Source organism: Anabrus simplex, chromosome 1, assembly GCF_040414725.1.
Source record: "Anabrus simplex isolate iqAnaSimp1 chromosome 1, ASM4041472v1, whole genome shotgun sequence".
Taxonomy (NCBI): domain Eukaryota; kingdom Metazoa; phylum Arthropoda; class Insecta; order Orthoptera; family Tettigoniidae; genus Anabrus; species Anabrus simplex.
The window spans coordinates 1,047,584,104-1,047,611,164 of record NC_090265.1 but is presented as its reverse complement, the minus strand read 5'-3'; the positions used below and the strand labels follow the sequence as shown (position 1 = coordinate 1,047,611,164).

The following is a 27,061-nucleotide window of genomic DNA, read 5'->3' as shown; positions in this document are numbered from 1 at the left end:
CATGCGTAATAAGGACAGTGAGAAACCAAAACCTGTTGTTTTCTTGGATGAGACTTGAATTTTTATGAATGGTGAATATATATGTTCTATATTACATTTTATATAAAAAATCTTGGAATAATTTATCTTCATCAGGTGTCTTTGGTTTCAATTGTGCATTTCTCTTTCAGGGTCACCCACATACTCCTGGAATAAACCACACAAATCTGGACATGATGTTCAAGGAGTAATTCGTCGACCTGTGTCTGAGGGAGGAAGACTGGTTATTGTTCATGCTGGAATGAAAGATGGCTTTGTACCTGGTATGTTCTTACTTTATTTTACTTCATTTTATTGTAGTGAGGTTATCTCTCTTTACATAGTTATGAGGGTATTTAGGATTTGTAGTACGGATGTAGGGGGGGCACATAAGTCTCTGATAAGACCCCAACTTAAGTACAGTTCCTGTGTATGAGACCCTCACTGGGATTACTTGGTTTGAGAATTGGAAAAGTTCAGAAGACAGAAGCACGATTTGTTGTGGGTGATTTCTGACAAAAGAGTAGCGTTACAAAAATTTTGTCGGGTTTGGGCTGGGAAGACTTGGGTGAAAGGAGACAAGTTGCTGGACTAAGTGGTATATTCCGAGCTGTCGGTGGATAGGTGGTGTGGAATGACATTGGTAGACGAATACGTTTCAGTGGTATTTTAAAAGTAGGTAAGATCACAGTACAGTGATAAAGTTGATGAAAAGTGGGGCAAATATTTGGTTTTTTAAGAAGGGAGTTAGGGATTGGAGTAATTTACCAAGGGAGATGTTCAATAAATTTCCAAATTCTTTGCAATTATTGAAGAAAATACTAGGGCTATCCCTGAAACTACATCTTCCACCTGGGCGACTGTCCTAAGTGCAGATCAGTGGTGACTGATTGATTGAAATTGACTGGCACTAGATCGGAAGTGGCATTATAACTTACCGCTCATTGAGCTCTGTGCGTGGTTTTTGATTTTGACTTCTCCACTGTTAAGGGATCTCTTGGTTATTAAAAAGACTTGCAGGTATTCACTTTAGGCCAATGATTAACCTTAGAGAGGTACTACTTTTTTTAGAAGAAATAACTTCATACTAAAACTTAAAATTCTTACAGGTGCTGATTTGATATTTGCTACAAACTTGAAGAGAAATCAGGATTACCATGGTGCTATGAACAGCGAGAAATTTCAGATGTGGGTGAAGACGCAATTAATCGTAGGATTAAGAAATATAGGACCCTGTGTTATTGTAATGGATAATGCACCATATCACTGTAAGCTTGTTGAGCATCAACCAACAACGAAATGGAGGAAGGATCAATTAGTGGTAATTATACTTAATTGAATATTTCCTTCTACTGAATGATGTTTAATGATGTTACATAAATTAATTTTTATTTTTCCTTTAATTTACAGCCATGGTTAAGGCAGAATGGAGTTTCTCCACCAGAAAATGCTACAAAAGATGAGCTGCAAAGGTTGTGTAATATGAATCGAAGTCACTTAAAGAGGTACAGAAGCACGTAAACATAAGTTTAGATAATGTTGTTTACACTCGTGTATTTGACTTTCATGTATGCATAACAATATTTCTCTGTTTCTTTAAAACCAGGTACATTGTTGACGAGATGCTGCACAGTGAAGGCCATACTGTCTTACGACTTCCTCCATACCACTCATTTTTCAATGCCATCGAATTTGTATGGTCTGTGGCAAAACAGTATTATAACAAAACAGTGGCTTCAAGACCTGGTCACGGATTGGACAGAGCTACAGCTGTGTGGAAAGAATCTCTTGATCAGGTAGGCCAAGTGGAAATGTTATTTATTGGATATAGGCAAGTGGAGTTTATAATATACTTGTCAGGTTGTGATACTTCAATATATCTTATAGGTGACAGCAGAGATGTGGAGAAATGAAGTGAAACACACTGAGAAGAAGATTGTCGAGTTTTACAATAATGAGGTGAGAGATCTTCATGAAGTGGAGGAACTAGTCATTCATCATGGAAGCAGTGAATCAGAGGAGGAAGATGAAGAAGAAGAAGAAGAAGAAGAAAGAACAGAAGCCGAGGAGTTAGCTGTACCATTGTAAGAGCCATTCCATGAGATTAAGAATGTTATAACTTTGCTGGGAAATAATACATTTCTGATTGCCCCGTCCTTTCTGATATAACGAAGTTACATTTCAAAATTGTGGGAATTGTGTATCTACTAGTTACAGGGCGGTATAGATGTGCAGGTGGGGATCAGTGTCCAATCGGAGTGGAATTATCTAGAACTGCTGTGGCGCAATGTGAGGAGGAGCGGGCGAGGGGGGGAGAGAGAGAGGGAGACAGAACTCTGTCACCAATACACGATGTAAACATTGTACGCCTGTTAAAATACTGACATAACTCAAATTTTATACAATATCTAATGGTTTTCCACAGTTCTCTGAAAGTCACAACTCACATATACTGTATATATATAAAGATAATTACATATAAAAATACCTGTGTCCACAATAAGTAGCCCACATATTAAATATAAGTCAGTTTGCTTTACGTCGCACCAACACAGATAGGTCTTATGGCGACAAAGAGGATAGAAGAGAGAGGAAAGGGCTAGCAGTGGGAAGGAAGCGGCCGTGGTCTTAATTAAGGTACAGCACAAGCATGTGTCTGGTGTGAAAATGGGAAACCACCGAAAACCATTTTAACGGCTGCCGACGGTAGGATTTGAACCCACCATTCCCCGAATGCAAGCTCATAGCTACGCGACCCTAAACGCACGGCCAGCTAACTCGGTCACCTTTGAAAATGTCTTTTTCTATCAGCAGAGGCTTTTTTTAAATCGTCATATTTTGTATAGGCTGCAGGAGATGTACAGTAGCCCACTGGTTTTCTGATTAAACATCATTTATTTAAGCTATTGCATCAGTCTACTTACATACTCACTGTCCACGTACATCGGTAACCTCGTGATTCGATTATTGAAGTATTGTGCAATGATGCGACATAGAAACTAAGAGAATACTGAGTGGTTCTTCCAAATATAAAACAGACAATTTCGAGTGGTCATGAGCATGACTCATAGTCATAGGGTAGGCTAAATAATAATGTTATTGGCTTTATGTCCCACTATCAACTTTTAGGGTTTTTTTGAGACGTCGAGGTGCTGGAATTTAGTCCTGCAGGAGCTCTTTTATGTGTCAGTAAATCTACTGACACGAGGCTGAGCACCTTCAAATACCACCGCACTGAGCTCGGCCCTGCCAAGTTGGGTTCAGAAGGCCAGCGCCTCGACCGTCTGAGCCACTCAGCCAGGCGTGGAGGCTAGATAGCTGAGTTTAAGTAATTGTCGAACGTCAACTAGTTATAAAGATACTGATTGATTAAACTAATACAGTAATTAGAATAACCTAATTGACTACCTACTTACAACCTAGGTACTTTGGAATTGTGTTCTATCTTTTAAACACTGCAAATAAATCCATGTATTGTTTAAAACTCCCTGTAAGAAGAGGACAGTGAAAGCGAATAGGTATTATTTTCAAATGAGCTGAGCTCGAGAGTCCATTATAGCATACGATTTTTTCAGTGTAGCATGACTCTGTATGTATTGCTTCAGAGGAAGTTCGGCTCCTCGCCAATGTCCAGTGTACCGATAATGAACCGTGTGTGTGTTGTGTCTCACTGATCCGTGACTGCGTACGATTCTTTCAGTGTGCCATGATTCACTGTGGCTCGCTGCAGCGAAAGCTCGACTCCCTGCCAGTGTCCAGTGTGTCTATAAGGAGCCGTGTGTGTCGTGTGGCTCACTGAGCTGTGATTGTGCATGATTTGTGTGCCATGAGCTTGCCGTTCCTGTGAATCGATTCACTCGGACACTTGAATGAATCGATACACTGCTTCGAATCATGCACTCAGTAGCCTACACTAGTAGAGGTACATAGTACATTACCATTAAGATAGATAGCATTGCAAAGTAATTCGTCTTTACCATAATAATAATAATAATAATAATAATAATAATAATAATAATAATAATAATAATAATAATAATAATCGTATGGCCTCAGCTACCATGTGCAGACATTTCAAGTTGACGCCATCTGGCTGTCTGCTCGTCAATTTTGACGTTCCGTTATACTCTATGCCCACTAGATGGCAGACCGAGTAAACCGAAACTCTCTTGGGCGTCTGTGGCTGAGATTTAATTAATTTTGTCGGGTAAACACCAAATGTGTCACCAGAGATCTTTTACATGCCGACATCGTACGACATGAAGTGTCGAATGGACTTTTTTCTGCCCTTCAAAAATCCGACTACCTCTGCCGGGTTTGAACCCGCTATCTTGGGATTCGGAGGCCGTCACTCTACCACTGATCCACAGAGGCAGCTGTCTTTACCATGAAATACATCGTCGTCGTACATGACTGAATTACTATCAGTATATCTTAGAGAAACTGTAATGTACATGAAACCGAAATTGAGTTTAATTTCCACGATACATTCTTCCTATATAAAGGAGACCATGTAGCTTATCCACCTTCATTTCAGCCACATCAATATTCAGCAAAAATGGCAAAATCACATTAAAGGACAAATACAATTAAGTAGAAATAGTCTGGAACATAGATTAGTGAGGTTGGACATCCTGCCCGTCATCATTCAGGAGTCGCTGTTGAACATACTGTACTTGTCAAAACTAGTAACTTTCTATTTTACACAATAATAGTGAAATGTTGATGAAGACGACATACACCCAGCCCCCGTGTCAGAGAAATTAACCAACGGTGGTTCAAATTCCCCACCCTGTCGAGAATCAAACCCACACGCTGTGACCAAAGGCCAGCACGCTAACCATTTAGCCATGGGGCCAGACAATAATAGTGAAAAAGCATATTCACTGCAGCTATTGTTGACTGGATATTTCTTCTCTTTAAAGTACAGTGAGTACCACGAATTAATATCCTGTTTTGTTGATTCCTGTAAACTTTGTATGTACGGTTTTGGTTCGCCAGTTCCTAGCGTATCTACTGAATGAATGTAGACCAATGGATTCAGTTTTATGTTTATTGCCTTCAGTCGTCACGACAGTTTTTTCAATGACAACAGTCGCTCAATTACAAATCCTGTCGAACCTAACCTAACCCTGCGACAATCAGTGGTTTTCGATGGATCACTACCTAACTGGTCATTATAATTTGTTTTCGGTGGATCACAACCAAACCTGTCCCTATCAGTGGTTTTCGGAAGAATACAGTGGTTTTGTCACAAGTCAATACAGACTCTTGAATCAATGTGTGAAAATGGGAAAGTGTAGAAAACCCTCTTCAGGAATGCCAATCTCGAAGTCCATAGTCTTTTTAGCGTTGTCACACAGCTGAAATTCACTTTAGAAGTAATTGTAAAAAGTCGTATATAGGCTCTACAGATACATAGTACATTACCAATTCCATCTCGATTGCTATGATACGCACACTGCATAGCGGTTTCGCTCTATAGATAAATCATATTATAGTGAAAAAAATTTGTTAAAAAAAATATCTGTCTGGCATGAAGGTCCAGAAGGAAAATACTTTCATTGGAATTCTTATTTATGTGCTCACCACCTTAGTAGGTTTAAATAAACCTTATAAATACTTTGTAAGACCCATTCTCGAATATGGATCTGCATGTTGGTTTAATAAATTCCCTAGAGAAAGTTCAAAGAAGAGCGATGCGTTTCGTAACTGGGAATAGAAGGAATACCATTAATTGGGAAAGTCTTGAATCTAGAAGAACTAGAGCTCGCCTGTGTGGTCTTTATAAGAGCTACCGGTATACGGGAAGGGCTGCTTGGAGTTATATTAGGAATAGGTTAGAACCTCCCTCATACTTATCGAGAAATTATCATAAGCATAAAATTAGGGCCAGAAACCAGCATACGGATGTGGGCAAATTTTCCTTCGTCAACAGGACCGTAAGGGATTGGAATAAATTACCTGCGGCAGTCTTTGATAGATTCCCTTCTGGTATCAAGTCATTTAAGAAGACCATTTGTGTAAAATGAAAAGTAAAAGTTGTAAATTACGGGCACTGAATTTGTGATTTTCTGCTTGGTTTCGATTGTGAAACTGGGAGGCTTTTTCTTGTGGTATTCTCTTTCCAGGGAAGTGCTTGCTGTACTCATGTTTTTGTAATTGTTGTTGTTCTTGGTTAATTAACAATGTTTTTAACTTTATTTTATCATCACTTATAACGTTAAGCTAGTAGTAAGCTCAATCTGTAGTTTTGTAAGCCACAGTGGCAAGTATTTGAAATAATTAAATTGTGTATGAAACTGTACATGATGCTGGATTTAGAATGACTAGTAGTATTTCTTGTAATATTTTTTTCCATGGAATTCCTTTTTGTACTTGAGTTGTTGTAGTTGTTGGGTAGTATGATTTAACTTTATTATCACTTGTAGTGTTAAACTAGTAGTAAGTTCAATCTATAGTATTGTAATTTGTAGTGTTAAGTATTGGAAATACTTAAGTTGTGTGTGAATATGTATATAATGACACTGGATTTAGAAAGTTAAATTAGTAGTATTTCTTGCTTGTTGTAATGTTGTTGTTGTAGGGTAATTACGGTTTAACTTCACTTTATTATCACTTATAATGTTAAGCTAGTAGTAAGGTCAACCTATAATATTGTAAGCCAAATTGTTAAGCACTGTAAATACTTAAGTTATGTGTGAATTTGTATATGATGTTGCTCGATTTAGAATATTAAACTAGCAGTAATTCTTGTTATATTTTCCTTCCATATATCTGCTTCTTGTACTCTTGTTGTTTGTTTGTTTGTTGTAGTTGGGTAATAATGTTAACTTTATTATCACATTACTGTAAGTGACCGTTGCCACCGGGGTATTTCCCATTTGCAATTTAATAATAATAATAATAATAATAATAATAATAATAATAATAATAATAATAATAATAATAATGCGTGACAGGGGTTTAACGTAATTTGGAAGGAATGTTTTGCGTATGATAAATGAGTACCAGTTAACTATTGGGGGCAAAGGCCGTCATGCGTTGAGCTAACCACTCCACCCCACCCCACCAAGTGCCAACGTCATGGATAGTGGAAGCCTTCGCCTTCCCCCCTTCCAATGGCTTTCATGGTTTGTACGGAGATGACTTTGCTTTTTGCTTTTTAAATATTAGTATTCATGTTTATTATGTTTGTTTATTCATACCCCTGCTTTGTAATTCAGTGACCATGGAATGGCTCTAAATGTTGTAAATTATATTTATATTTACTTGTATTTATTTCCTTTTTCCTTATTGCACACGTTTGTTGTTGTTATTATTATTATTATTATTACTACTACATATCGCTTAACATGTAAATAAACTAATATTTAATGCAGTAAATAATGCTTATCTCTTCGGATTCATTTCTTCGTTGCATATTCGTTTTGCTATGACAACATGACTTCTTTATGATATAAATAAATATAAAATAAAAGTATTTCTTCCCAAACATATTTGTTATACGTGCACCAATCAGAGAACCAACTAGGGAAGTACCTCTTACTAAGGTGCATAATGTTTTTGCATACATGTATAATTGAAGAATTGAAGATCCATATACAGGTAAGTGGGTCGCCCATGTGGTAGGCCTATTACGCGTCATAGGAAACTGAGTGAACTGGCTGTGCAGTTTGATCACATTGCTGTGAGCTTGGTTTCAGGAGATGGTGATGTATTCGAACCCCACAGTTGGCAGGTCTGAAGTTTTTTTTTTTGCCCGTCATTTTCATTTCAGGCTAGTGCTGTGTCTGTACGCTTATTTACATTTTAGATCCTAGCCCTCTTTCCTATCCAATTCTTGCATCACAACCTGTTTTCATGTGATTTAAGCCAATATATATGTAAAAATCTGGTAATGTTGTTTGACTCATAGTGCTCTTGTACATTGGTTTCCGTAATGTTGAAAGCTTGAGATACACCAACTTGTAAGCTGAAAATATGTTTAAAATGCCAAATGCCGAAAACCGTAAAAGTTCTTAGTGGGATGTAAAGCTGTTAGCATTATTATTAAAAGGAAGGACATATGTCTTATGTGGTAAGTCCTTGAACTTGCAGAAATCGCAATGAATTATACAATCTATATTCCCTCCCCCCTTCCTTTAAGAATGCAGTTATAGTAATGCATACATCAGAATAAAGGCAGGAAATGTTTAACATTAATTTAAGCGAGTGAAGGAGAGAATGTATGACTAGCTCAGGTTGGCGGATTCGAGTTCGGCGGTATTTGAAAGTGCTCAAATACTCCAGCCTCTTGTCTAGATCTACTGGTACATAAAGAACTCTTGCGGGACGAAATACTGGCACCTCGGTGTATGTGAAAACGATAGAAGTAGATAGTAGAACTAATATTCAATTCTGCAGTGAGCTTGAAAGCTGACCTAATTTCCGTTCACGTAGCTTGGCACATTAGTATTCCTATATGTTTCCTGATAACCGTGAAGATATAACCAGCCTGCAGGCTGAAAATATGCCCAATCTCTCTCCTTAGGCTACTGGTTACCGGTATTGAAGAGAGAAGGAAATGTTCGCGCAAAAGAAAGGGAAGTCATTGGACTTTCGAAAATCACACTGCAAAGACTTATTAAACAAATTGCATCGTTTAACACGCCCCTCTTTTCAAGAATATGGTTATAGGACGCCTACTGCATATCAAAATAAAGACAGATATATGTAACATTAATTTGAGTGAGAAAGGGTGTTTATTTCCTTAATTTCTCATTGAGCGTGGAAACCGACTTAATTATGAATATCTTGATTTATTTCATCTTAACTTTTATCATTTACTAGGGTAGGGAAACATTTATTATCGGTGTTTACATTGAGGTTAGTTTGTTATGGTTATGTCTGGTGATTTTAATATGTAACCAGGCAGGTTGGCAGCAGTGATCAGCCATTACAAAAAAGAGAAAAGAAGAGTATCGGGCGGCGATATTTACTTTCTGGGGTATTTCGTTACGTGGCGATTACTTTTATACGTTGGGTATGAGGGGGTGGTTTGGATTCGGGGGAGATCTGGTCTCCTGTTTGTGTTTCTCCTTCTCAGTCAGTGGCTCAGGGAAGTCATGTGACTGCTCCTTCCCATGTGCGAGTTCCGGCGCTTCGGGGCTTAGCTCCGTTTCCCGTTCACTCGCACATAACGTCATGTCTTCTGGTTTTCGCTTTCCCAGCGTGGCCTGCTCCTGTTTCGGGGCTCAGCCCGAGAGCTGGCCGGCCTAATGGGCAGCGGCTGCACTAGTATGTGATTCCCAGTGGGCATTGACAGGGTTGTTGCAGGAGTGGTTCTTGTTGTTGTGGTGGGGGTTGTGTTGTTAGTGCTGGTGAGCGCAAAGTGCCGTATGGCGCACCCCGTTACGTAAACTTCCTGCGTCAGGTTTACTTGCAGTGAGTCAGGTGTTAAGTCTGTTCTCTACTCCTCTGACGCATTTCGTTCACTGCTCAGGGAGCACGAGCTACGGTGAGTCACCACCGGTCTCGGCTCGGCCGGGTCATTGATCGTAGCGAGGGCCGTTAGCGATAAGCTATGCGCTTGTGTGGGGTATTTTAAGGAAGTTATCCCTAAAGATGTCCCGGTATGATGGTATGGGGCTGATCAGCCCTACCATCTTGGGAGTGGTTGGTGGGGGGAGTGCAGTGAGAAGTGAGCTGTGCCCTCCGCTGATGGGTTGACGGGCGCTGACTGGTTAGAGTGCCGTAATAACGGCTCCTCATCACTCTCCGTCAGCTCTCGGTGTTCTTGGTGTTCGTCGAGTGTCTGTGAGGTAGGAGGCTCATTGACAAATTGCTCTTTGAAAGATTACTCTTTTGGAAAGAATGAGCCTGGCCCTGTGTGTGTGATTGTGGGGATGAGCTTGTTCGAACTAGTAAGCGCGGACTGGTCCAACACGAATGGGGCCCTGACTTACAGAATTCCCTATCTAAGCCTAGGTACCGAGAAGTGATAACCGGCTGAGACAAGTGTGTGTCCATCTTGAAGATCTCGTAGCAGGGCGAGTAGTGCATAGCACTAGCCGCAGTCGTTGAGAGGAGAGAGAGCGCGGAATGAGAGTGGGAATGGTCCTAGAGGAGTACCTGCCTGTTTGCACGTCAGACGCGTTACCAGGCAAGATAGACAGACAGACATCATGGATTGAAGGAAAATGACTTCCTATTCCACGGACTTACAATGGCATCCTGACTGATATATGTTTTATTCCTTGTTGATTATTATCGTCTATCTTGTGTCATATATGTTTCCTCTAAATGTATAAGTGTCCAATCCTTATCCCCTTTCTCTACGGGGTTTGGGTATGAAGTGAGATGAATCTTCGTAGCGAATTTTTATAACCGGATGACTTTCATGACGTCTACCAAATCAGAGGAGTTAATGAGATGAAATGAATGACATTATATGTGATAGTAAGAAGGAAGAGGATGAAACCCGGCGCCGGCACATAGCCCACTCCTCTCGAATAGCTCAAGAATGTACGTCCCGATCCGACGGAGGAACCACCATCAACAGCGTCATATGCCTTCACACCATATAAGACCAAAAACGGTTCATTATGCCCTGGACATAAAATGGCTCCTTGAATATGGGGAGTCTCTACGAACATCTTGAGACTCTGGCTAGAAACGGGGCTGTAATGCGAATATATGAACTCACCAAGAGAGTTCACTTTGCCTCTCACACCTCAATTCTCCAAATCCTACTTACGCGTGGTGCCCCTGTTAAGCTGAGCAACCCAGTGGAAGGTTGGGTTTACAACCCCAGCGGGAAACTGGGTCAGTGAGCCAACAGGAGTGGAGGACAGTGGAAGGCAACGGGAAACCACCACTGTAATTTCCCAAGAAAACCCCATAGCTTTGCTCAATTCAAAATATTCCGGAGTTTCAAGTTCCCCAGTCGGATCTCCGGGGGGAACTACGTTGAGGGAAGCTTCAAGAAATGTGCGATGCTGCAAGGAACAGTACTGTTTAGGAACTTGGAATGTAAGATCCATGCATCAAGGAAAGCTGGATATAGTAAAACGAGAAATGAAGAGACTGGGCATCGATATACTGGGAATAAGCGAAGTGAGATGGATTGGCATTGGTGAATTTGCTACAGATGAGTACATGGTCTACTATTCTAGACATGAAAACCAAAGGAAAAATGGAGTTGCCCTCATAGTTAGCAACAGGGTGCGTAACACTATAATGGGGTGCAATTTTAAAACTGATAGAATGATGTCTGTACGTTTTCAAGGCCAATCTTTTAACATCACAGTCATACAAATTTACGCACCAACCACAGAAGCTGAAGAGGAAGATATTGACCAGTTCTATGAAGACTTACGAGAATTGCTACAGTTAACACCAAAGAAGGATGTCGTCTTCATTATTGGCGACTGGAATGCCAAAGTAGGAAATCAAACTGTAGATGGAGTAACGGGAAAATTTGGCCTTGGCACAACAAATGAAGCTGGGCAGAGACTCCTAGAATTCTGTCAAGACAACTCACTGGTCATTACCAACACACTGTTTCAATTGCCCAAACGACGCCTATACACCTGGACCTCGCCAGATGGTAAATGTCGGAATCAGATCGACTACATACTCTGTAGTCAAAGGTGGAGGAATGCTGTACAGTCATCCAAAACATGGCCTGGGGCTGATTGTGGATCAGATCACGAGCTGTTAATTTCCAAATTCCGGCTCAAATTAAAAAGGATCGACAGAGCCAAACCATCAAGCAGATATGACCTAAATAGCATACCTCTTGAATATACAGTAGAGGTTAAAAACAGATTTCATGGATTAGATTTAAGAGATAGAGTTCCAGAAGAGCTATGCTCAGAAGTACGTTGTGTTGTTAAGGAGAGAGCGGAAAAGCATATTCCCAAGAAGAAGGCCAAATGGTTATCGGGTGAAGCACTACAAATAGCAGAAAAAGAAGGAATGCAAAAATCAAAGGGGAAAGATCGAAGATGTCTAAATTAAACGCAGAGTTTCATAAACTAGCTAGAAGAGATAAGAATGCCTTTTTGAATGAACAGTGCATGGAAGTTGAGGAAAATAACAGACTGGGTAAGACAAGAGATCTTTCGTAAGAATTGGAGACATCAGAGGGAAATTCCAGACGAAGATTGGAATGATAAAAGATAAAAATGGAAAAGATCTTACTGAAGCAGAGGAGATTAAAGAAATGTGGAGGGAATATGTAGGCGATTTGTATAGGAAAGATGGGAATACTCCTGATGATGAGGTTACTCTGTTGTCAGAGCCAGAATCAGATATCTTAGAAAGTGAGGTCAAGTGGACCCTAGAAAGTATTGCAAACAATAAGGCAAGTGGTTATGATGGAATCCCAGCAGAACTGTTCAAAATCCTAGGAGAGGATGCTGTGAAAATGCTACATTCGATATGTCAGCAAATATGGAAAACCCAGCAGTGGCCAAAAGATTGGATAAACTCAGTGTTCACCCCAATTCCAAAGAAGGGCAGCGCTAAAGAATGTTCAAACTACCGAACAATCGCACTTATATCGCATGCTAGTAAGGTTATGTTCAAAATCCTGCAAAATAGGCTTCGGGAGTATGTAGATCGAGAACTACCTGAAGAACAAGCCGGTTTCCGCAAAGGAAGAGGAACCAGTGATCAAATTGCTAATATTCGCTGGATTATGGAGAAAGCAAGAGAATTCCAGAAAGACCTATACTTATGCTTTATTGACTATGCTCAAGCCTTTGACTGTGTCGACCACAATAAATTGTGGCAAGTACTCAAGACTATGGGAGTACCAGATCATCTTATTTGCCTTATGAGAAGTCTCTACTCTGATCAGGAAGCTACGGTGAGAACCTTATATGGAACAACTGAATGGGTCAAGATTGAGAAAGGTGTACGTCAAGGCTGCATATTGTCACCTTACTTATTCAACTTATATGCAGAGTATGTGATGAGGAATGCCAAATTAGATGAAACAGAAACTGGAGCTAAAATTGGTGGGATACATATAAATAACCTTAGATATGCTGATGACACCACCCTGTTGGCAGAAAGTGAAGAACGACTTAAGTATCTACTAATGATGGTGAAAGAAGAAAGTGCAAAAGCTGGACTAAGGGTGAATGTCAAGAAAACAAAGATCATGGCAACTAAACCTATCACCTCCTGGCATATAAATGGTGAAACAATGGAGGTTGTTCCTAGTTTCATCTACTTGGACTCCAAAATAACTGCTGATGGCGATTGCAGCCATGAAATTAAGAGACGCTTGCTCCTTGGGAGGAAGGCAATGGCCAACCTTGATAATATTTTCAAGAGTAGAGACGTAACTTTAAGAACGAAGATTCGTATAGTGAAGGCCATGGTCTTCCCAGTAGCAATGTACGGAAGCGAAACCTGGCCAGTAAGAAAGGCTAACCGCCGAAGAATAGACGCATTTGAACTATGGTGTTGGAGAAAACTCCTTAGAGTTTCGTGGACTGCGAAGAGATCTAATAAGTCTATATTACAGGAAATCAACCCAGGCTGTTCACTGGAAGGTCAAATACTCAGGCAAAAACTAAAGTACTTCGGTCGTATTATGAGAAAACATGATTCACTGGAAAGGACCTTAATACTGGGGAAGACTGATGGTAACAGGAGAAGAGGGCGACAACGGATGAGGTGGATTGGTTACATCAAGGAAGCCACGGCTCTCAATTTAGAAAGACTTCGGAAAATAGTATACGACAGGAAGAAATGGCGCACTTTGGTCTATGGGGTCACGGAGAGTCGAAAGCGACTAAACGACTAACAATAACAACAACAACAACAACCTATCTTATTTACGTTGCCTAGCGACAGCGACTCTATGCATTCAATCTTGGTGACAGCACATTGGATTGTCATATCCCAATGCACGTTTTCCGATCGTTTTCCGTTCATAACTCACCAATGAAAGCTAAAATGAAAATTCCGGCTTTGAGGTGCATTCGGACCCCTTTCCATCGACCTATGTTCAAAATTTCAGATCTCTGCCTGGTGTAGATTCTTCTGGGCATCGCGCACAGACAGACACACAGTCAAACACTTCCTTTTATAATTATATAGATAACTAGCATATGCCTGCGGCTTTGCCCGCGTTTAGTAATTCAACAGTTAGATGTTTCTAAACTCTTTATTCAAAAGCAAATTAAAGCATTATATTTATTAACTCACATCTTTTTGACGTATATTGCATGAAATACATTATTTTATTTCTATTATATTGTTACTTTCAATGCTTAAGATACCGGGTTGATGGATGGTACAAATAATATTAAAACCATGTAAAAGACCATGTTATATAATACAAAATATATTGTTTCCTTAGAGCTTCGAAACAAACTATATTAATGTCCTTCCATTTGAAGTTTAGGTGTATACTGTATTGTGTTTGCCTTTCGAACTCTTGAACAATCCACGTACAGTTGACAAGGCAAAAGCACCGTTTTCGAAAATGGAGTCCTACAACTTTAAGGTTCTTTCCAACACGCAGTTTGCTGTCAGTACATGGACGCATCCATATATCGCTCTATACGCATGCGCTGACTTCGTATTGGTTCCGGGATTGATACATGATTGGGTTTTGTTGGAATGGATTCTCGTTCATGAACTCGAAGGAATAGGAGTAACGCAATCTAATGAATGCTGAAATATGAAAGATAGAGTACGTCACATATAAAGTGCAATGTTCACTTCTTTCATATAGATTTGTAATATCTTGAGCAACTCCTCGGCTAATGCGGAAATGCTCGAAAAACTCATTTTCATTACACTGAGGAACAGTTTCTTCTGAAAAACACATCGTATTTAAATTATATCTTGTTTCACCTGGTAGCTTTTGTGCCTTTATAAACTATAGGCCTAATGTAACACAATGCATAAATAACTAAAGAAAGATATTTAATTACCGTTACGTAAATAATTTTCATTTCTTTTCCTTTTTACGAAAAATAATACCACTTCTTCTTCTTCCCTGGATGAAGATTGTAAAAATTCGTCGTCACTCTCCATCGTAACCTCAATAACCAAACAACTGATTAATTTGTTAATGGGAGAAGAGCGTGCAATGTGCATAAAAACAGCTGATTAAGGAACTCCAAAGAAATCTGCGTACAGCAGGAGGCAACGATACAGTGTTTCTGCGCATATCACAGAAATGTACGGCTCAGTACATGCTTTAGACCGAGTGCATGCTAGCTGTGGGTGTTGGACTGTGATAATAGTATCGTCAGCGTAGAGGTGTGTGATAGTAAGTTCCGCAGTTGGCATGTAATTTGTATATAGGACGAAGAGGATTGGGCAACTAAGGGACCCTTGGGCTTCGCCCGCTCCAATCCTTCGCGTGCTTGACAGCGTGTTGTGTACGTCTACTTGGAACTCTCGGCCCTCCAGATAGGATTTTATCGGTCTTATATAGCCTGAATGGAATTCGGACTCTCATAGTTTTGCTAGTAGGCCTTCGTGCCAGACTTTGTCGAATGCTTTTTGGATATCAAAGAAAACCGAACCCGTGTCCCTTTCTTAGAGGTTTGTTTATTGAAACCGATGGTGGCTTGTTCTAAGAATCGCGTGAGTGATTGTGGGGCAGAATGCCCGTTCCTGAAGTCAAATTGCTCTTTGCGAATTATTCTTTTTTCTTTCCCTATTAACCTTTCCAGTAGTATTTTCTCGAATACTTTACTAAGGGCGTCCAGAAGGCTGATGGGTCTGTAATTGTTTGTGTCTAACTTGTCTATGACTGGTTTCCCAAATACGGGTATCCTAGCCCTCTTCCACTGTTCAGGGTAGTACTGGAGCCTGAATATTGCATTGAAGATGCTGGTGAGTAGGGAAAGGGCTTTCAGGGTTAATTTCTTAATTATAGAATTCTGGATCTCGTCTGGGCCAGGCGCCTTTTTGGGGTTAAAATGATCTATTATCCACTTTATTTCGTGTATATTTGTCCTCTTAACCTCCGACTTAGGTGCGTTTTCGAGGAACTCTGCTACCTTTGCCTCAGTTTGCCTGGTGAAGGCGGAGTCAGATGGTATTTCGTTCGGGGTGAATGCCGCCTCAAGCGAGTCCGCTATGACTTCCGCTTTGTCACGGTTCTCGTATACCAAACCGTTAGGTCCCTTAATAGTAGGAATAATGTGTGGTTCTCGTGTGAAGTGTCTCGCTAAGTTCCAAACAGGCCTGGTGTTCGTGTCGAATAGACGCAGTTTATCGTTCTATTCGCGCGACCTGCATTCCTGTAGTTGTGTTTGTATTTCTGTGTTAAGTTCGTTTTTCATTTCGCAGTCGTAGTCGTGTCGTGCCCACTTACGTCTGTGGCTGTACGGCCTACATATTCACTCCTTTATGTGGGCTGGAATCTCGAAATGAAGGTATTCCTTGTGTTTGTGTTCTGGTATTCTCGCTGTTGCGGCTGCCTGAATTGCTTCTACTAGAATTTTGACTCCTTCGTCAATTTGGACTGTGCTGTCTAATAGCATGCCCTCGTTTCTCTGTAGAAGTGTGTCTAGTTTGTGTTCGAATTTACCGCACTTGGCGGCCTTGCAGTTAAGCCTTCGCTTGGGGTTGTGTTCGTATTTGTCGGGCTTATCATCCGATGTAAATAGCACAGGTCGGTGCATCGATCTTAGGTCGTTTATTGTGGTGATAGAATGCCTCTGAGGTATGTGATGTATTAGGGCTATGTCAATAATGTCGGAGACCTGTACGGCGGGTGCTAGGACCGTGGGTTCCTCGGGGCTGTTACCGTGTATTCTTGGGTTATCATATTGATATAAAAGTTTTGTACCTTCAGCGTTAGGCATCAGGAACCCCCAGCCATCATGCTTTGAGTTAAAATCTCCTTCGAGTATTGTGTTTCTGTTGAGCCTTAATACAGTTTCGATATCTTGCGTGTTTAGGCTTCTCGGTCTGTCGTATGCCGATATGACATTAATGAGTGTTCCTCGCACTGGCATGGGAATTCCGCATGCCTCCAGTTCGACCAGCTCTGGTAAGTCTAGCTCCATATGTTTGATGTCTTTCCTCACCAGAACTGCCACCCCTCCGACTCGATTAGCCTTTTCGCTTCTGTGTACTTTGTACTCTCTTATGGTAAACTACTTCCCCGGTGGGAGGAAGGTTTCTGTTAGGAGTGCTACATGTATGGTGTTAGTGACTAGGAAGGCTTCAAGTTCGTATTTTCTGGACCTGATGCCCTGGCAGTTCCATATTATTATTCGAAGCCCTTGCGTATTATTATTATTATTATTATTATTATTATTATTATTATTATTATTATTATTATTATTATTATTATTATTATTATTATTATCGCTCGGGTGTTCAGGCGTCTTGAGTTAGGAGGTCAGAGATCGCATTCGCCAAGTCCCCAAGCCATGGCAATGACAGGGCCGAGGCCAGCATATTGGCCATCATAACTCCAGTGGTTATGATTGCGGTTAATTCCAGTTCGGGAAGACGTTTTTCAGAATTTCGTCTATCCTTTCCTTGAACGCCCTTCCTGCCATGTTCCCTTCTAGCTGCGTTGGGGGCGATGCCGCGGATGCCGGTTTGCTAGCGGCAGGTTCCCTACGGGGTTGGAGCTGGCCCGGGGCGGGCCCTGGGCCAGCTCGAGGGCAGCTTGCGTGGATTTAACCTGCCTTTTGTAGGGTGCTGGGTCTTCTTCTTTCTATTATAGTTGGAGGTTTTACCTCGGACGGTGGTGGGGGGTAGTTGGGCTGAGGTCCCTGGGTTGTGTTCTCACTCCGTCCTTGGAGGTTGCAAATTTAGTTTGCCTCCGTCTGAGGGGCCTCCTTTGTTTGATGGCCCTTGTTTTTACCCCTTTTTGCCTGAGGGGCTTGTGGGACCTGGGGGTCCTTTTTGCCTGGTTCCTCTTGCCTTAGGGGCATGTTTGGGCTTTTGAGTCGCCACGCTTGTCACCCTTTGGCCCTTTGCCTTGATAAGCGGCTTCGAATTCCCTGCGGCTGGAACATTCCTTATAGTTAGCCGCGTGATTTCCCCCGCAGTTAGAGTACGCGACGTCGCTGCTGTGGAGGAAGTCGCGAGACAAGTGGGAGGTGGCGCATCTGCGGCATCTGGGATCCAGTCGGCAGGCCGCCCCTTGATGTGCGTGCCTCTGACACGCTCCACATTGGGGCCAGTGACTGGGGGGGGGGGGGGCGGTACGGCTCGACTGTCACCAGCATATTCGAGACCATCCGCGTTCTCCAAAGGTTGTCTGCTCCTGGGGTGTCCGCCACGGCAACCTGGAAGAAGCTGCCTTTGGCTGGCCTATTTCCTGTTCGCATTCGCGACACGGTAAGAGCATGGATATCCTGGACTTGCATCGCAAACCCGATATCCTTCGGCTCGTAAGTCTTGTTGGGCGTTCTCACTACGAATCGTTTTACTGTGGCGTTGGGCAATATCCTTACGAATTTATATTAAGTCCGTTCAGCACTTTCATGGCGATTTCACAGCTTTTGTAGCTGGACATATGTAGCCGGACTGCTTCGTGTGCATTTATTCTCGGCTTGGAGAAGTAATAATTTCTCTGCTCATTTTTCAGCTTTTTAGAAGCTCCATTTCAATTAGCTTTATGTTGTGGGTGTATACCGTAAGGGGTGGGGTGTCGACCTCTTACGGGTGGTTGGTTTTGTTGGTTGTGGTGGTTGAGGTAGTTTCTGGTGTGTCTGCCTCGTGTTTGTGTTTTGTGGCTTTGTTGGTGGTGGCATAAGTGTGTTTATTGATGCTATGTCTGTGGAGCTTTTGGCTCGGGTACTCGATTTTCAAACCCCGCCTTGCTGGGTCTTGCAGCGCAGGTGCTTGGAGTCTTTCCCTTTCCCCATTCCATTTCTCCTCCTCCTCCTAGCCTCCCTGAAACCGCCATCCTGGTTTCTCGGCTGGGTGGCTGGGCCCGAGGTTTCGGTCGCTCCGTGCTCACGCAGCTCCTCTCCCTCTGAACTGTCAGAATCGGCATCCTGGGATGTATTTGACAGGTCAATCACCATTTTAGCCTCATCCGGGTCAGAGTACGATTTGCAGCCTAGCTCGGTGGTGGGTATTGGACTTTATTTGGCGCTATCCGCCGAGTCCGTCCCTTTTTGCCCTCTTTCCTTCCCTTGTGCGCCGCCTCTTCGTTCGAGCTGATGGAACTAGGTCCCGCTTCCCGGCGTCCGGCTGGCTGCCCACTAGGTTGGGTTTGAGGGTGTGATTTGTATTGGGGGGAGGTAGTTTCCTGTTTGTGTTTCTCCATTTCAGTCCTGGCTCAGAGGAATCCTTCCCATGTGCGAGTTCCGGTGCTTCGCCCCGGTTCCCTTTCCCTCCGCTAACGGGTTGACGGCCCTTGAGTGGTCAGGGTGCCGGAATAATGGTAACTCCTCACTCTCCGTCAGTTCTTGAAGTTCTCGTTGTTCGGCGTTTTTCTGTGAGGTACCAGGTTCATTGATAAATTGCTCTTTCGAAAGATTGCTCTTTTGGAAAGAATGAGCCTGATCCTCTGTGTGTGTGTGTGTGTGTGTGTGTGTGGGGGGGGGGGGATGAGCTAAAACGAACTAGTGAGCGTGGGGTGGTCCGACACGAACGGGCCCCTGACTCACGACAATTCCTATCTAACCCTAGGTACCGAGAAGCGGTAACCGGTTGGGACGAGTGTGTGCCCATCTGGATGTTCTCGATCCTGTCGCTGCACGCGCACACGTGTGTATATATAGGCTCGCTCCGTGTAGCGTAACGTCCGCCAAAATCCACTGGAAACAATACTACCACTGTCACATCTTCAAACTTTTCTTGGTGAGTGCAACCTCTTTCGAAATCGGAGCTTTCAGATTGGTTACAAGCTACCGATCCGCAAATAGCGATCTTGCACGTTTATCCACATCGATGAATTACCATCTTCAGCATATCCTTTATCCGATTTCAACCGTCTTTCCCGATATAATCACGGTTTTCCAGGTTGCACAATCTTTACTGCTAGGCCATGTTTACAGACAATTAGCACAATAGCATCATCGTGGAGTCTATTTATCCCGGATTATAACTTTATGTGAAACAAAACCAGTCTCCGCACTATACACTGTTAATGAGTCATACACATCCACAATGTAAAATATCTACTGTGCGATTAATAAATAACGAGTATCATGTCGTATTATTCAAAGAACAAGCAAGTAATAAACACTTGGCCTGCAGAAATTTATGGAAAATATAATGATGCACATATGCAATATTCGCTAAATACACATTCCTCTTACAATAATATGTTATTAAGTATATCTTAATTTAAAAACTCACTTGATATTTACTATTACAAATTATTTAACAAAATTTTCCTAACCTAAAATTGGGAGATAGTCGTATCCAAACATTTCCTATCCTAAAACTGGGGATCATACTCTTGTACAGTTACAATTATTAAGAAACTAGTATTGAACTGAGTACTTATTACGGTAAACTTACTGGAAAAAAGCCCTTATTTTAGATTATGAAAAAGAAAAACTGAAACACAATAAAATTAAGTTTGCAGTAGAACAGTTGGAACTTAGTTTACTGAAGCAAGTAAGATATACTTCTCAGCAAATTTTTACTATTCATATCCTGGGGCTTGTCGCATGCTGTTGCGGCTTTTGTGTTGGTGCTCGCCTGCCGCATTTCATTTGTCACAGATGGCAATGTGCTGCTGGGTTTTGTTTTATACAGACACACACTGAATATGGCGACCAGCAGCAGTACGCGGGTTTTGGTGTACCTCTGAATTTGTTGTACGTACGTGTAAATATGCAGTCTTTTATTCATGTGTGATAAATGTTTGAATTACCTTCTGAGTGATGTGTTTGTGTCTGCTCGTTTGGGGCATGCTGGTCCTCCATCTGACTTGTTTTAAAATTGTATTTGTCGCCTATGGAACTGAACTTTGTTTTGTGCGGCCGATCTGTTGTTTCGTCGTTCGCAACATAAAATTTTGGCCCTTCCGGGCCACGATGAGAATCATTGTGAACTTTGAACATTGTGCTAGTCACCATAAAATTGGATGCCGTTATGCATCACTAGACCAAGCGCCAAAAGTTGGTTGCGAGATAATCGCGTTTAAATTTGGTTCTATGTGTAAATTCGGGCGAACATAATTTTACTAAATATGGTATTACTGGTGTTGTAGGATAATAGATTGTACCTTCTCACCAAATTTCAACATTTTTATAATCGCACTACATAGATTTTCTTCAAGAAATGGCGCTTAGTCTACTGATGCAATTTAAGGTTTTTCTCAAGTGCGAATAATGTATCACGATGCTACACCAATAACCCCTAACTGTTGAGTATCTACTGAGTAAAACTTCAAAAAACATAACGTGGCGGCAGCCATGATTAAAAGCTGAATCTCCTACTGTCTGAAAAGGCCCGCTAAGTGCTTGAACCACCACGAGCCGCGCCACAACTCCGGTACATTATTCAAGTTTTAGATGGAGAAATTCTAGAAGGGAAGCTATTCTCTAAGGTCGTTGCTATAACGACTGACTGATTTTAGGAATTTCAACTTATTTGAGTCAAATACAAATGGTAAGACATGAGCCATTCTAGTCTATACAATTTTTAATGGATTTTCCTTCACGATAGGCCTATTATATTCTGAGAGTACAGTATTGACGTGATATTTTTAAGCCTATGGGTAAGTTTTGTTCTGCTTGAGACAGAAAATGTGATTAAAGATATTTTCTCCCGTAAATACACACAAATCACTGGACAGGTAATAAGATTGTTACTCTCAGTTCATTCAATCTCGAAATCAGGATCTCCATTAAATTCATCTACGTCATCCACGATCTGAGAATCTGCTTGAAGATTCTGGTAAAATTGTTTGGCATCTATAGGTATTAGGTGCATCAGCGAACCAAAGTCTCTTAGTTTGGCTTCAGAGATAATAGGTTTTCCTTTTGGCCACAGAGGTATTAATGCCTGGTGAAATGGAACTCTACTTTCCCGTGGTCGTCCCTGTCTTGACTTATTTAGATTTACTTCCTGAGATTCACCATCAAATTCTAGAGAATGATTCTCAGACGCAACCTTCTTAGCAAGCTGCATTAGTAACATTGTCCTTCTCCTTACTTTTGGAAGTACTTGATACATCGCTGAATTTCGTCACTTGATAAACCACTCAATGTATCACCACGTAAAAATGTCAGCACTATCGAAAATGCGGGCTCCCACGCTGTCATCCGCGCGCAATGTGAGGAATGTGGCGCTTGATCCAATGATGCAGACTGGAAAGTCGCATAGTCTACTGATGCAATTTACGTTTTTACTGATTTCCGCTTTGTCGCTTAGGTTTTCTGTTTACTAACAACTAACGGCCTCTTGTAATGCAGTGGGGAATTTTTTATAAATAGTTCAAGCCTTCCTCTACAAGATGGCGCTAAAATCTCAATTTTCATCAAATGGCGCTTAGTCTACTGATGCATAACGGCATCCAATTGTTACCGTCATGAATTGCTGCCTGCAACCGCCATTTCAACATAGCAACGATATGGCGCGAAAAGCATCGTGAACAGTTATTGTATAAAAAGCACCAGGATGTCGTGCTCAAGACTAATTTCTACGAATGTTTGAATTCGTCATATTGAAATTTCAACGAAGTCTACATTGTCTTGGAGCTGTTTTGATATCGCACGTTAACAATCTGTGAAATAATATGTTGGGCCCTTTGTGAATTTTGCATATTTTAGAGCGTATGTGGTTTGTTATATGTTATTTCATCCTTTTGTACGTGCTAACGCATTTGTTCTTGTGAGCTGTTTACGCCAGCTTGTATCTGATACGCTGATGCTCGATATGTTAAATGCTGCTTGGAATCGGGACTCCAGCGAACATTACATCGCAGACGTCATCCTTTGGATTTTCCAGTCACTTTGGCCGTGTGGTTCCAGTCAAGGAGTGGTTCCAGTGGTAGTGATGAGTGATATAGCGCCGCTATGTACTGCAAGTCTGTTGCATTTGTCTTTATTGTTCCTATCTTGACTAGGGTGGACATCCTGCCTAATATCCTAACCCTACTCCTAGCACTTTCCGTGTATACAATTAACAAATTTGTCTTGATTTCTCTTGAGCATTGTAAGTTTTCGTGCTAATAATATGTTGGGCCGCTTTGTGAATTTTGCATATTTTAGAGCGTATGTGGTTTGTTATATGTTATTTCATCCTTTTGTACATCTACCTACATTTTTGGTTCCATTCAAAGTCTGTCTCTCATTATAACAATGCAAAATGAATGCAGAGCACTGAATATAGAGCTTATTGTTTGCATAGTCGCCATAGTTGTAAGATTTATTTCTATTATTATCTTGTCAATAATTGATCACCCGAACTATTCATCATGGTGGTTGAATCCGAAGCAAAGGCTGTTTGAAAACGTGGTCTACTCAAAAGGTCATTAACTCAAATTGAAAATTTCTTGAAGTAAGATAACATCAACCACTACGAACTGATTTCCAAACAGAATAGGTTGCCAGAAATTTGGAAGGAATTCAGTGCAGTTAGGGAGTATTTAGAATGTGAATTACACTCGACATTTTGGGAAACTCACTTCAGAGAGCATGATGAATTTGAAAACAGGTATGATACAATAGTTAGTAGTATCCAATAATTGCTTTGTTCATTTGAAAAACCCAGGAGTCCTAGTAACACATCAATTGTCACTGATAAATCTGCGCGATCCAACTGTACTTTGAAGCCTCCCATTGAATTCCCTGTTTTTAAAGGAGATTTGACAAATACTTGAGTTTCAGGAACACGTTTCAAAGCTTAGTTATTAACAATACCCACATTGAAAATGTGCAAAGACTACACTACCTATTGTCTTTTCAATGCTAACCTAGGGATTTGTTGGATAACCTAGCCATATGCGCGGAGAACTTCACTGTTTCTTGGAATTCAATTGATGAAGGGTACAGCAATAAACGCTTGATTGTTTCACAGCACGTAAAATATTTGCTCAATCTCCATAATTGTACTAGTGAATCTTCCGTTGAATATCGCAAGTTGATAAACCAAGTAAAATCTAACCTTAGTGCTACTGACAATTTGGAGGGTCAAGTTCCACTTGATGAAATTTTGCTACAGGAATTGATTCTAAATAAGATCAAGTCCAACCATAGAAGTGAATGGGAAAAATTTGCCTCCACTGATATTCCCACACTAAATAATGTTATTGATTTCTTGGAGAGCTAACAGAATGCAAGAAACCTATTATCGAGCAAAAACGAAAGTTAAAATCCAACCCAAAAGCACTTCATGTTATCAACAACAGCACTTCCTTGAAATTAAGGTTTTGCAAACTTGATAACCACAACATTTCTGATTGCAGAAAGTTCAAACAGGAAAACATTGATCATTGTCGCAAGTTTGTGAGGGAAAATAAACTTTGTTATCTTTGTTTTTCCGCTTCTAATGTTTCTAAGCAGTGTAAGCAAAACAAGTGCCTCCAGTGTAATGGGCTCCGCAACTTATTGGTTCACAAGGAACAAACAAGTCCCAAAAATAACAATAATAATATAATTGCTACAAGTTCTGCAATTGTTACACCCACCTCTATAAAGGTTGCTTCATAGCTAGGTTCTAATGTTTTGCTGAGCACAGAGTGTGTGTAGGAGTGAAAGCTCAGGAGAGATTGTACTAGTTAAAGCTTTGTTAGACTCTGCGAGTCAATTATCCTTTGTGACTTCTGACTTTGTCAAGAAGCTTGGTATCCGTACAAGGGCTTGCCGACTAACTATTGTTGGTATAGGCAATGATAATGTGTCTCCTGTAAACTCTACATGTAACCTTGTTTTTTTCTCTAATGTATCAGATAATACATTGAAGTTGAACGCACTCGTGAACACAATCACAAGTCCACTTCCTGCGCAGAAAATTGATTGTTCCAATTGGGTTATTCCTCATGATATTATTTTGAGTGATAGGACATTTAATCAGCCCTCTACTATTGATATCTTGTTTGGGGCTGATGTCTACTATGAAATTTTGTCTTATAATATTTTGCATAAGAAAGGTTATCCTGCCTTATTAGATACCGAATTTGGTTGGGTGCTGTCAGGCACTTTCCCTGAGTCGTACATTAAGAATAATGCCAAGGATCGTCGTGCCAATCTCGTAAAACTTGATTCTATTGACACAAAACTCCAAAGGTTCTGGGAGTTTGAAGAACTTTATCAACCAGTTCTTCCTCCTGAAGAAAGGGCTTGTGAAGAACACTTTATGAATAGTTTTCAAAGAGATGATTCTGGTGGGTTTGTTGTCAAACTTCCTATTCGTGCTGAAGTGCCACCTGTAGCTGAGTCTAAGCATAATGCTGTTAGAAGGCTCAAACAGATGGAAAATAAATTTGCTAAGCTTCCAGACTTGAAAAGGAATTTTGTATATTTCATGCGTGAATACAGTGAAATGGGTCTCATGGATATTGCACTCCAGAGACCTCTAACCCTTTAAGCTTTTACATGCCCCATCATTGTATGTTCAAGGATTCTAGCACTACAACCACGCTGAAAGTTGCTTTTGACGGAAGTTGTGAATCATCAAATGGGATATCATTGAATTTTGTGTTAATGGTCGGTCCTACTATTCAGACTGACATGCTGTTAATTGTTTTAAGGTCCAGAACCTACTTTCTTGCTCTTACAGCTGGCATTGCTAAGATGTACAGATGTGCGCTAATTCATCCTCACCACAGAAATCTTCAGAAAATTGTTTGGCGTGAATCTACTGATGAAGAAATCAAGGACTACCGTCTTACTACTGTCGCATACGGTACAAGTTCCATCCCCTTTCTTGCTACGAGATATCTAGTTTAACTTGCTGATGAACACAAGGAATCTCACTCCACTGCATCAGAGATCATTCGCTCTTGTTTTGCTGTTGACGACCTGCTGACAGGTACTAGTTCAGTTGAAGAAGATAAGGAGAATCAATCAGAAATCTGTTCTGTGCTTGATAGTGCACATTTTCACCTTAGAAAGTGGACATCAAATTTTCTAGAAGCTCTTTCCAATGTTCCTGTAGAGGATAGAGTAATGTTGCCACCTTGTAACCTCACTAAGGATGAAGCTATTAAAACATTAGGTACCGTGTGGCATCCTAAATGTGATGAGTTTCAGTTTCAAATAAATTTGAAGAAAGCACCTAAGGAAGTCGCTAAGAAAAGCATTCTCACTATCATTGCTTCCATATTTGATCCCCTTGGATTGATCCGATGTGCTATGTTTGAGTGAAAACTTATCCTGCAGTCCCTTTGGCAGTTAAAAATTGATTGGGATGATGCGTTAGAACCTTCATCTGAAATTCTTGAAATCTGGAATGCTATCTACAGTGAGCTCACCTTGCTTACCGAACTCAGATTGCAAAGAGGTGTAATGCTCTCTACTAAGAATGTTATTGAAATCCATGGCTTTTCTGACGCTTCAGAAGCTGTCTATGGTGCTTGTGTGTATGTTAGGACAGTATCTGATCATAATGAGGTATCACTGATCCTGTTGACTTCTAAATCGAGGGTTGCTCCATTGAAACAGCAATCTATTGCCCGTTTAGAGCTTTGTGCTGTTCTATCACTTTCTCGCCTAATGAGTAAGGTCACTGAATCGCTTAAATTGCACATTCCTTTCTCCACATACTGCTGAACTGACAGCACGATGGTTCTGTGTTTGGTTACAGAAACCCGCTAATTGTTAGAAAACTTTTGTTGCTAATAAAGTTGCTGAAATTCAATCCCTCACTTCAGTCTCAGAATTGAGACACGTACCTACCCACAGCAATCCAGCTGACCACTTGTCTCGAGGTGTTTTACCCTCACAAATGTTTTCTCTTGATGTATAGTGGCATGGTCCCTCCTGGTTGCATGAATTTTCCCCAGTGTACCCTGATTTTTTGCCAGTAATACACCATCTGCTGAGAATGCAGAATCGAAACCCTCTTTGAGATTCCTGCTAGTTAACGTGCACCCACCTGCGTTAGAGAAGTTTTCGTCCTTTCTCAAACTTAAGCGAGTTTATAG

General features: G+C 41.1%; 1 protein-coding gene across 1 annotated transcript in view; it reads left to right on the top strand.

Moving 5' to 3' along the window:
- The first annotated feature begins 1,284 nt into the window (after positions 1–1,284).
- LOC137496975 (uncharacterized) overlaps positions 1,285–27,061 on the top strand; it is a 63,995-nt gene continuing 38,218 nt past the window's right edge. Inside the window, exons 1-4 of the mRNA XM_068225208.1 lie at positions 1,285–1,339; positions 1,429–1,523; positions 1,625–1,814; positions 1,906–2,026. Coding sequence (XP_068081309.1) covers positions 1,501–1,523; positions 1,625–1,814; positions 1,906–2,026 — 334 coding nt within the window. The 5' untranslated portion in view covers positions 1,285–1,339; positions 1,429–1,500. The remainder of the gene's footprint in view (positions 1,340–1,428; positions 1,524–1,624; positions 1,815–1,905; positions 2,027–27,061) is intronic.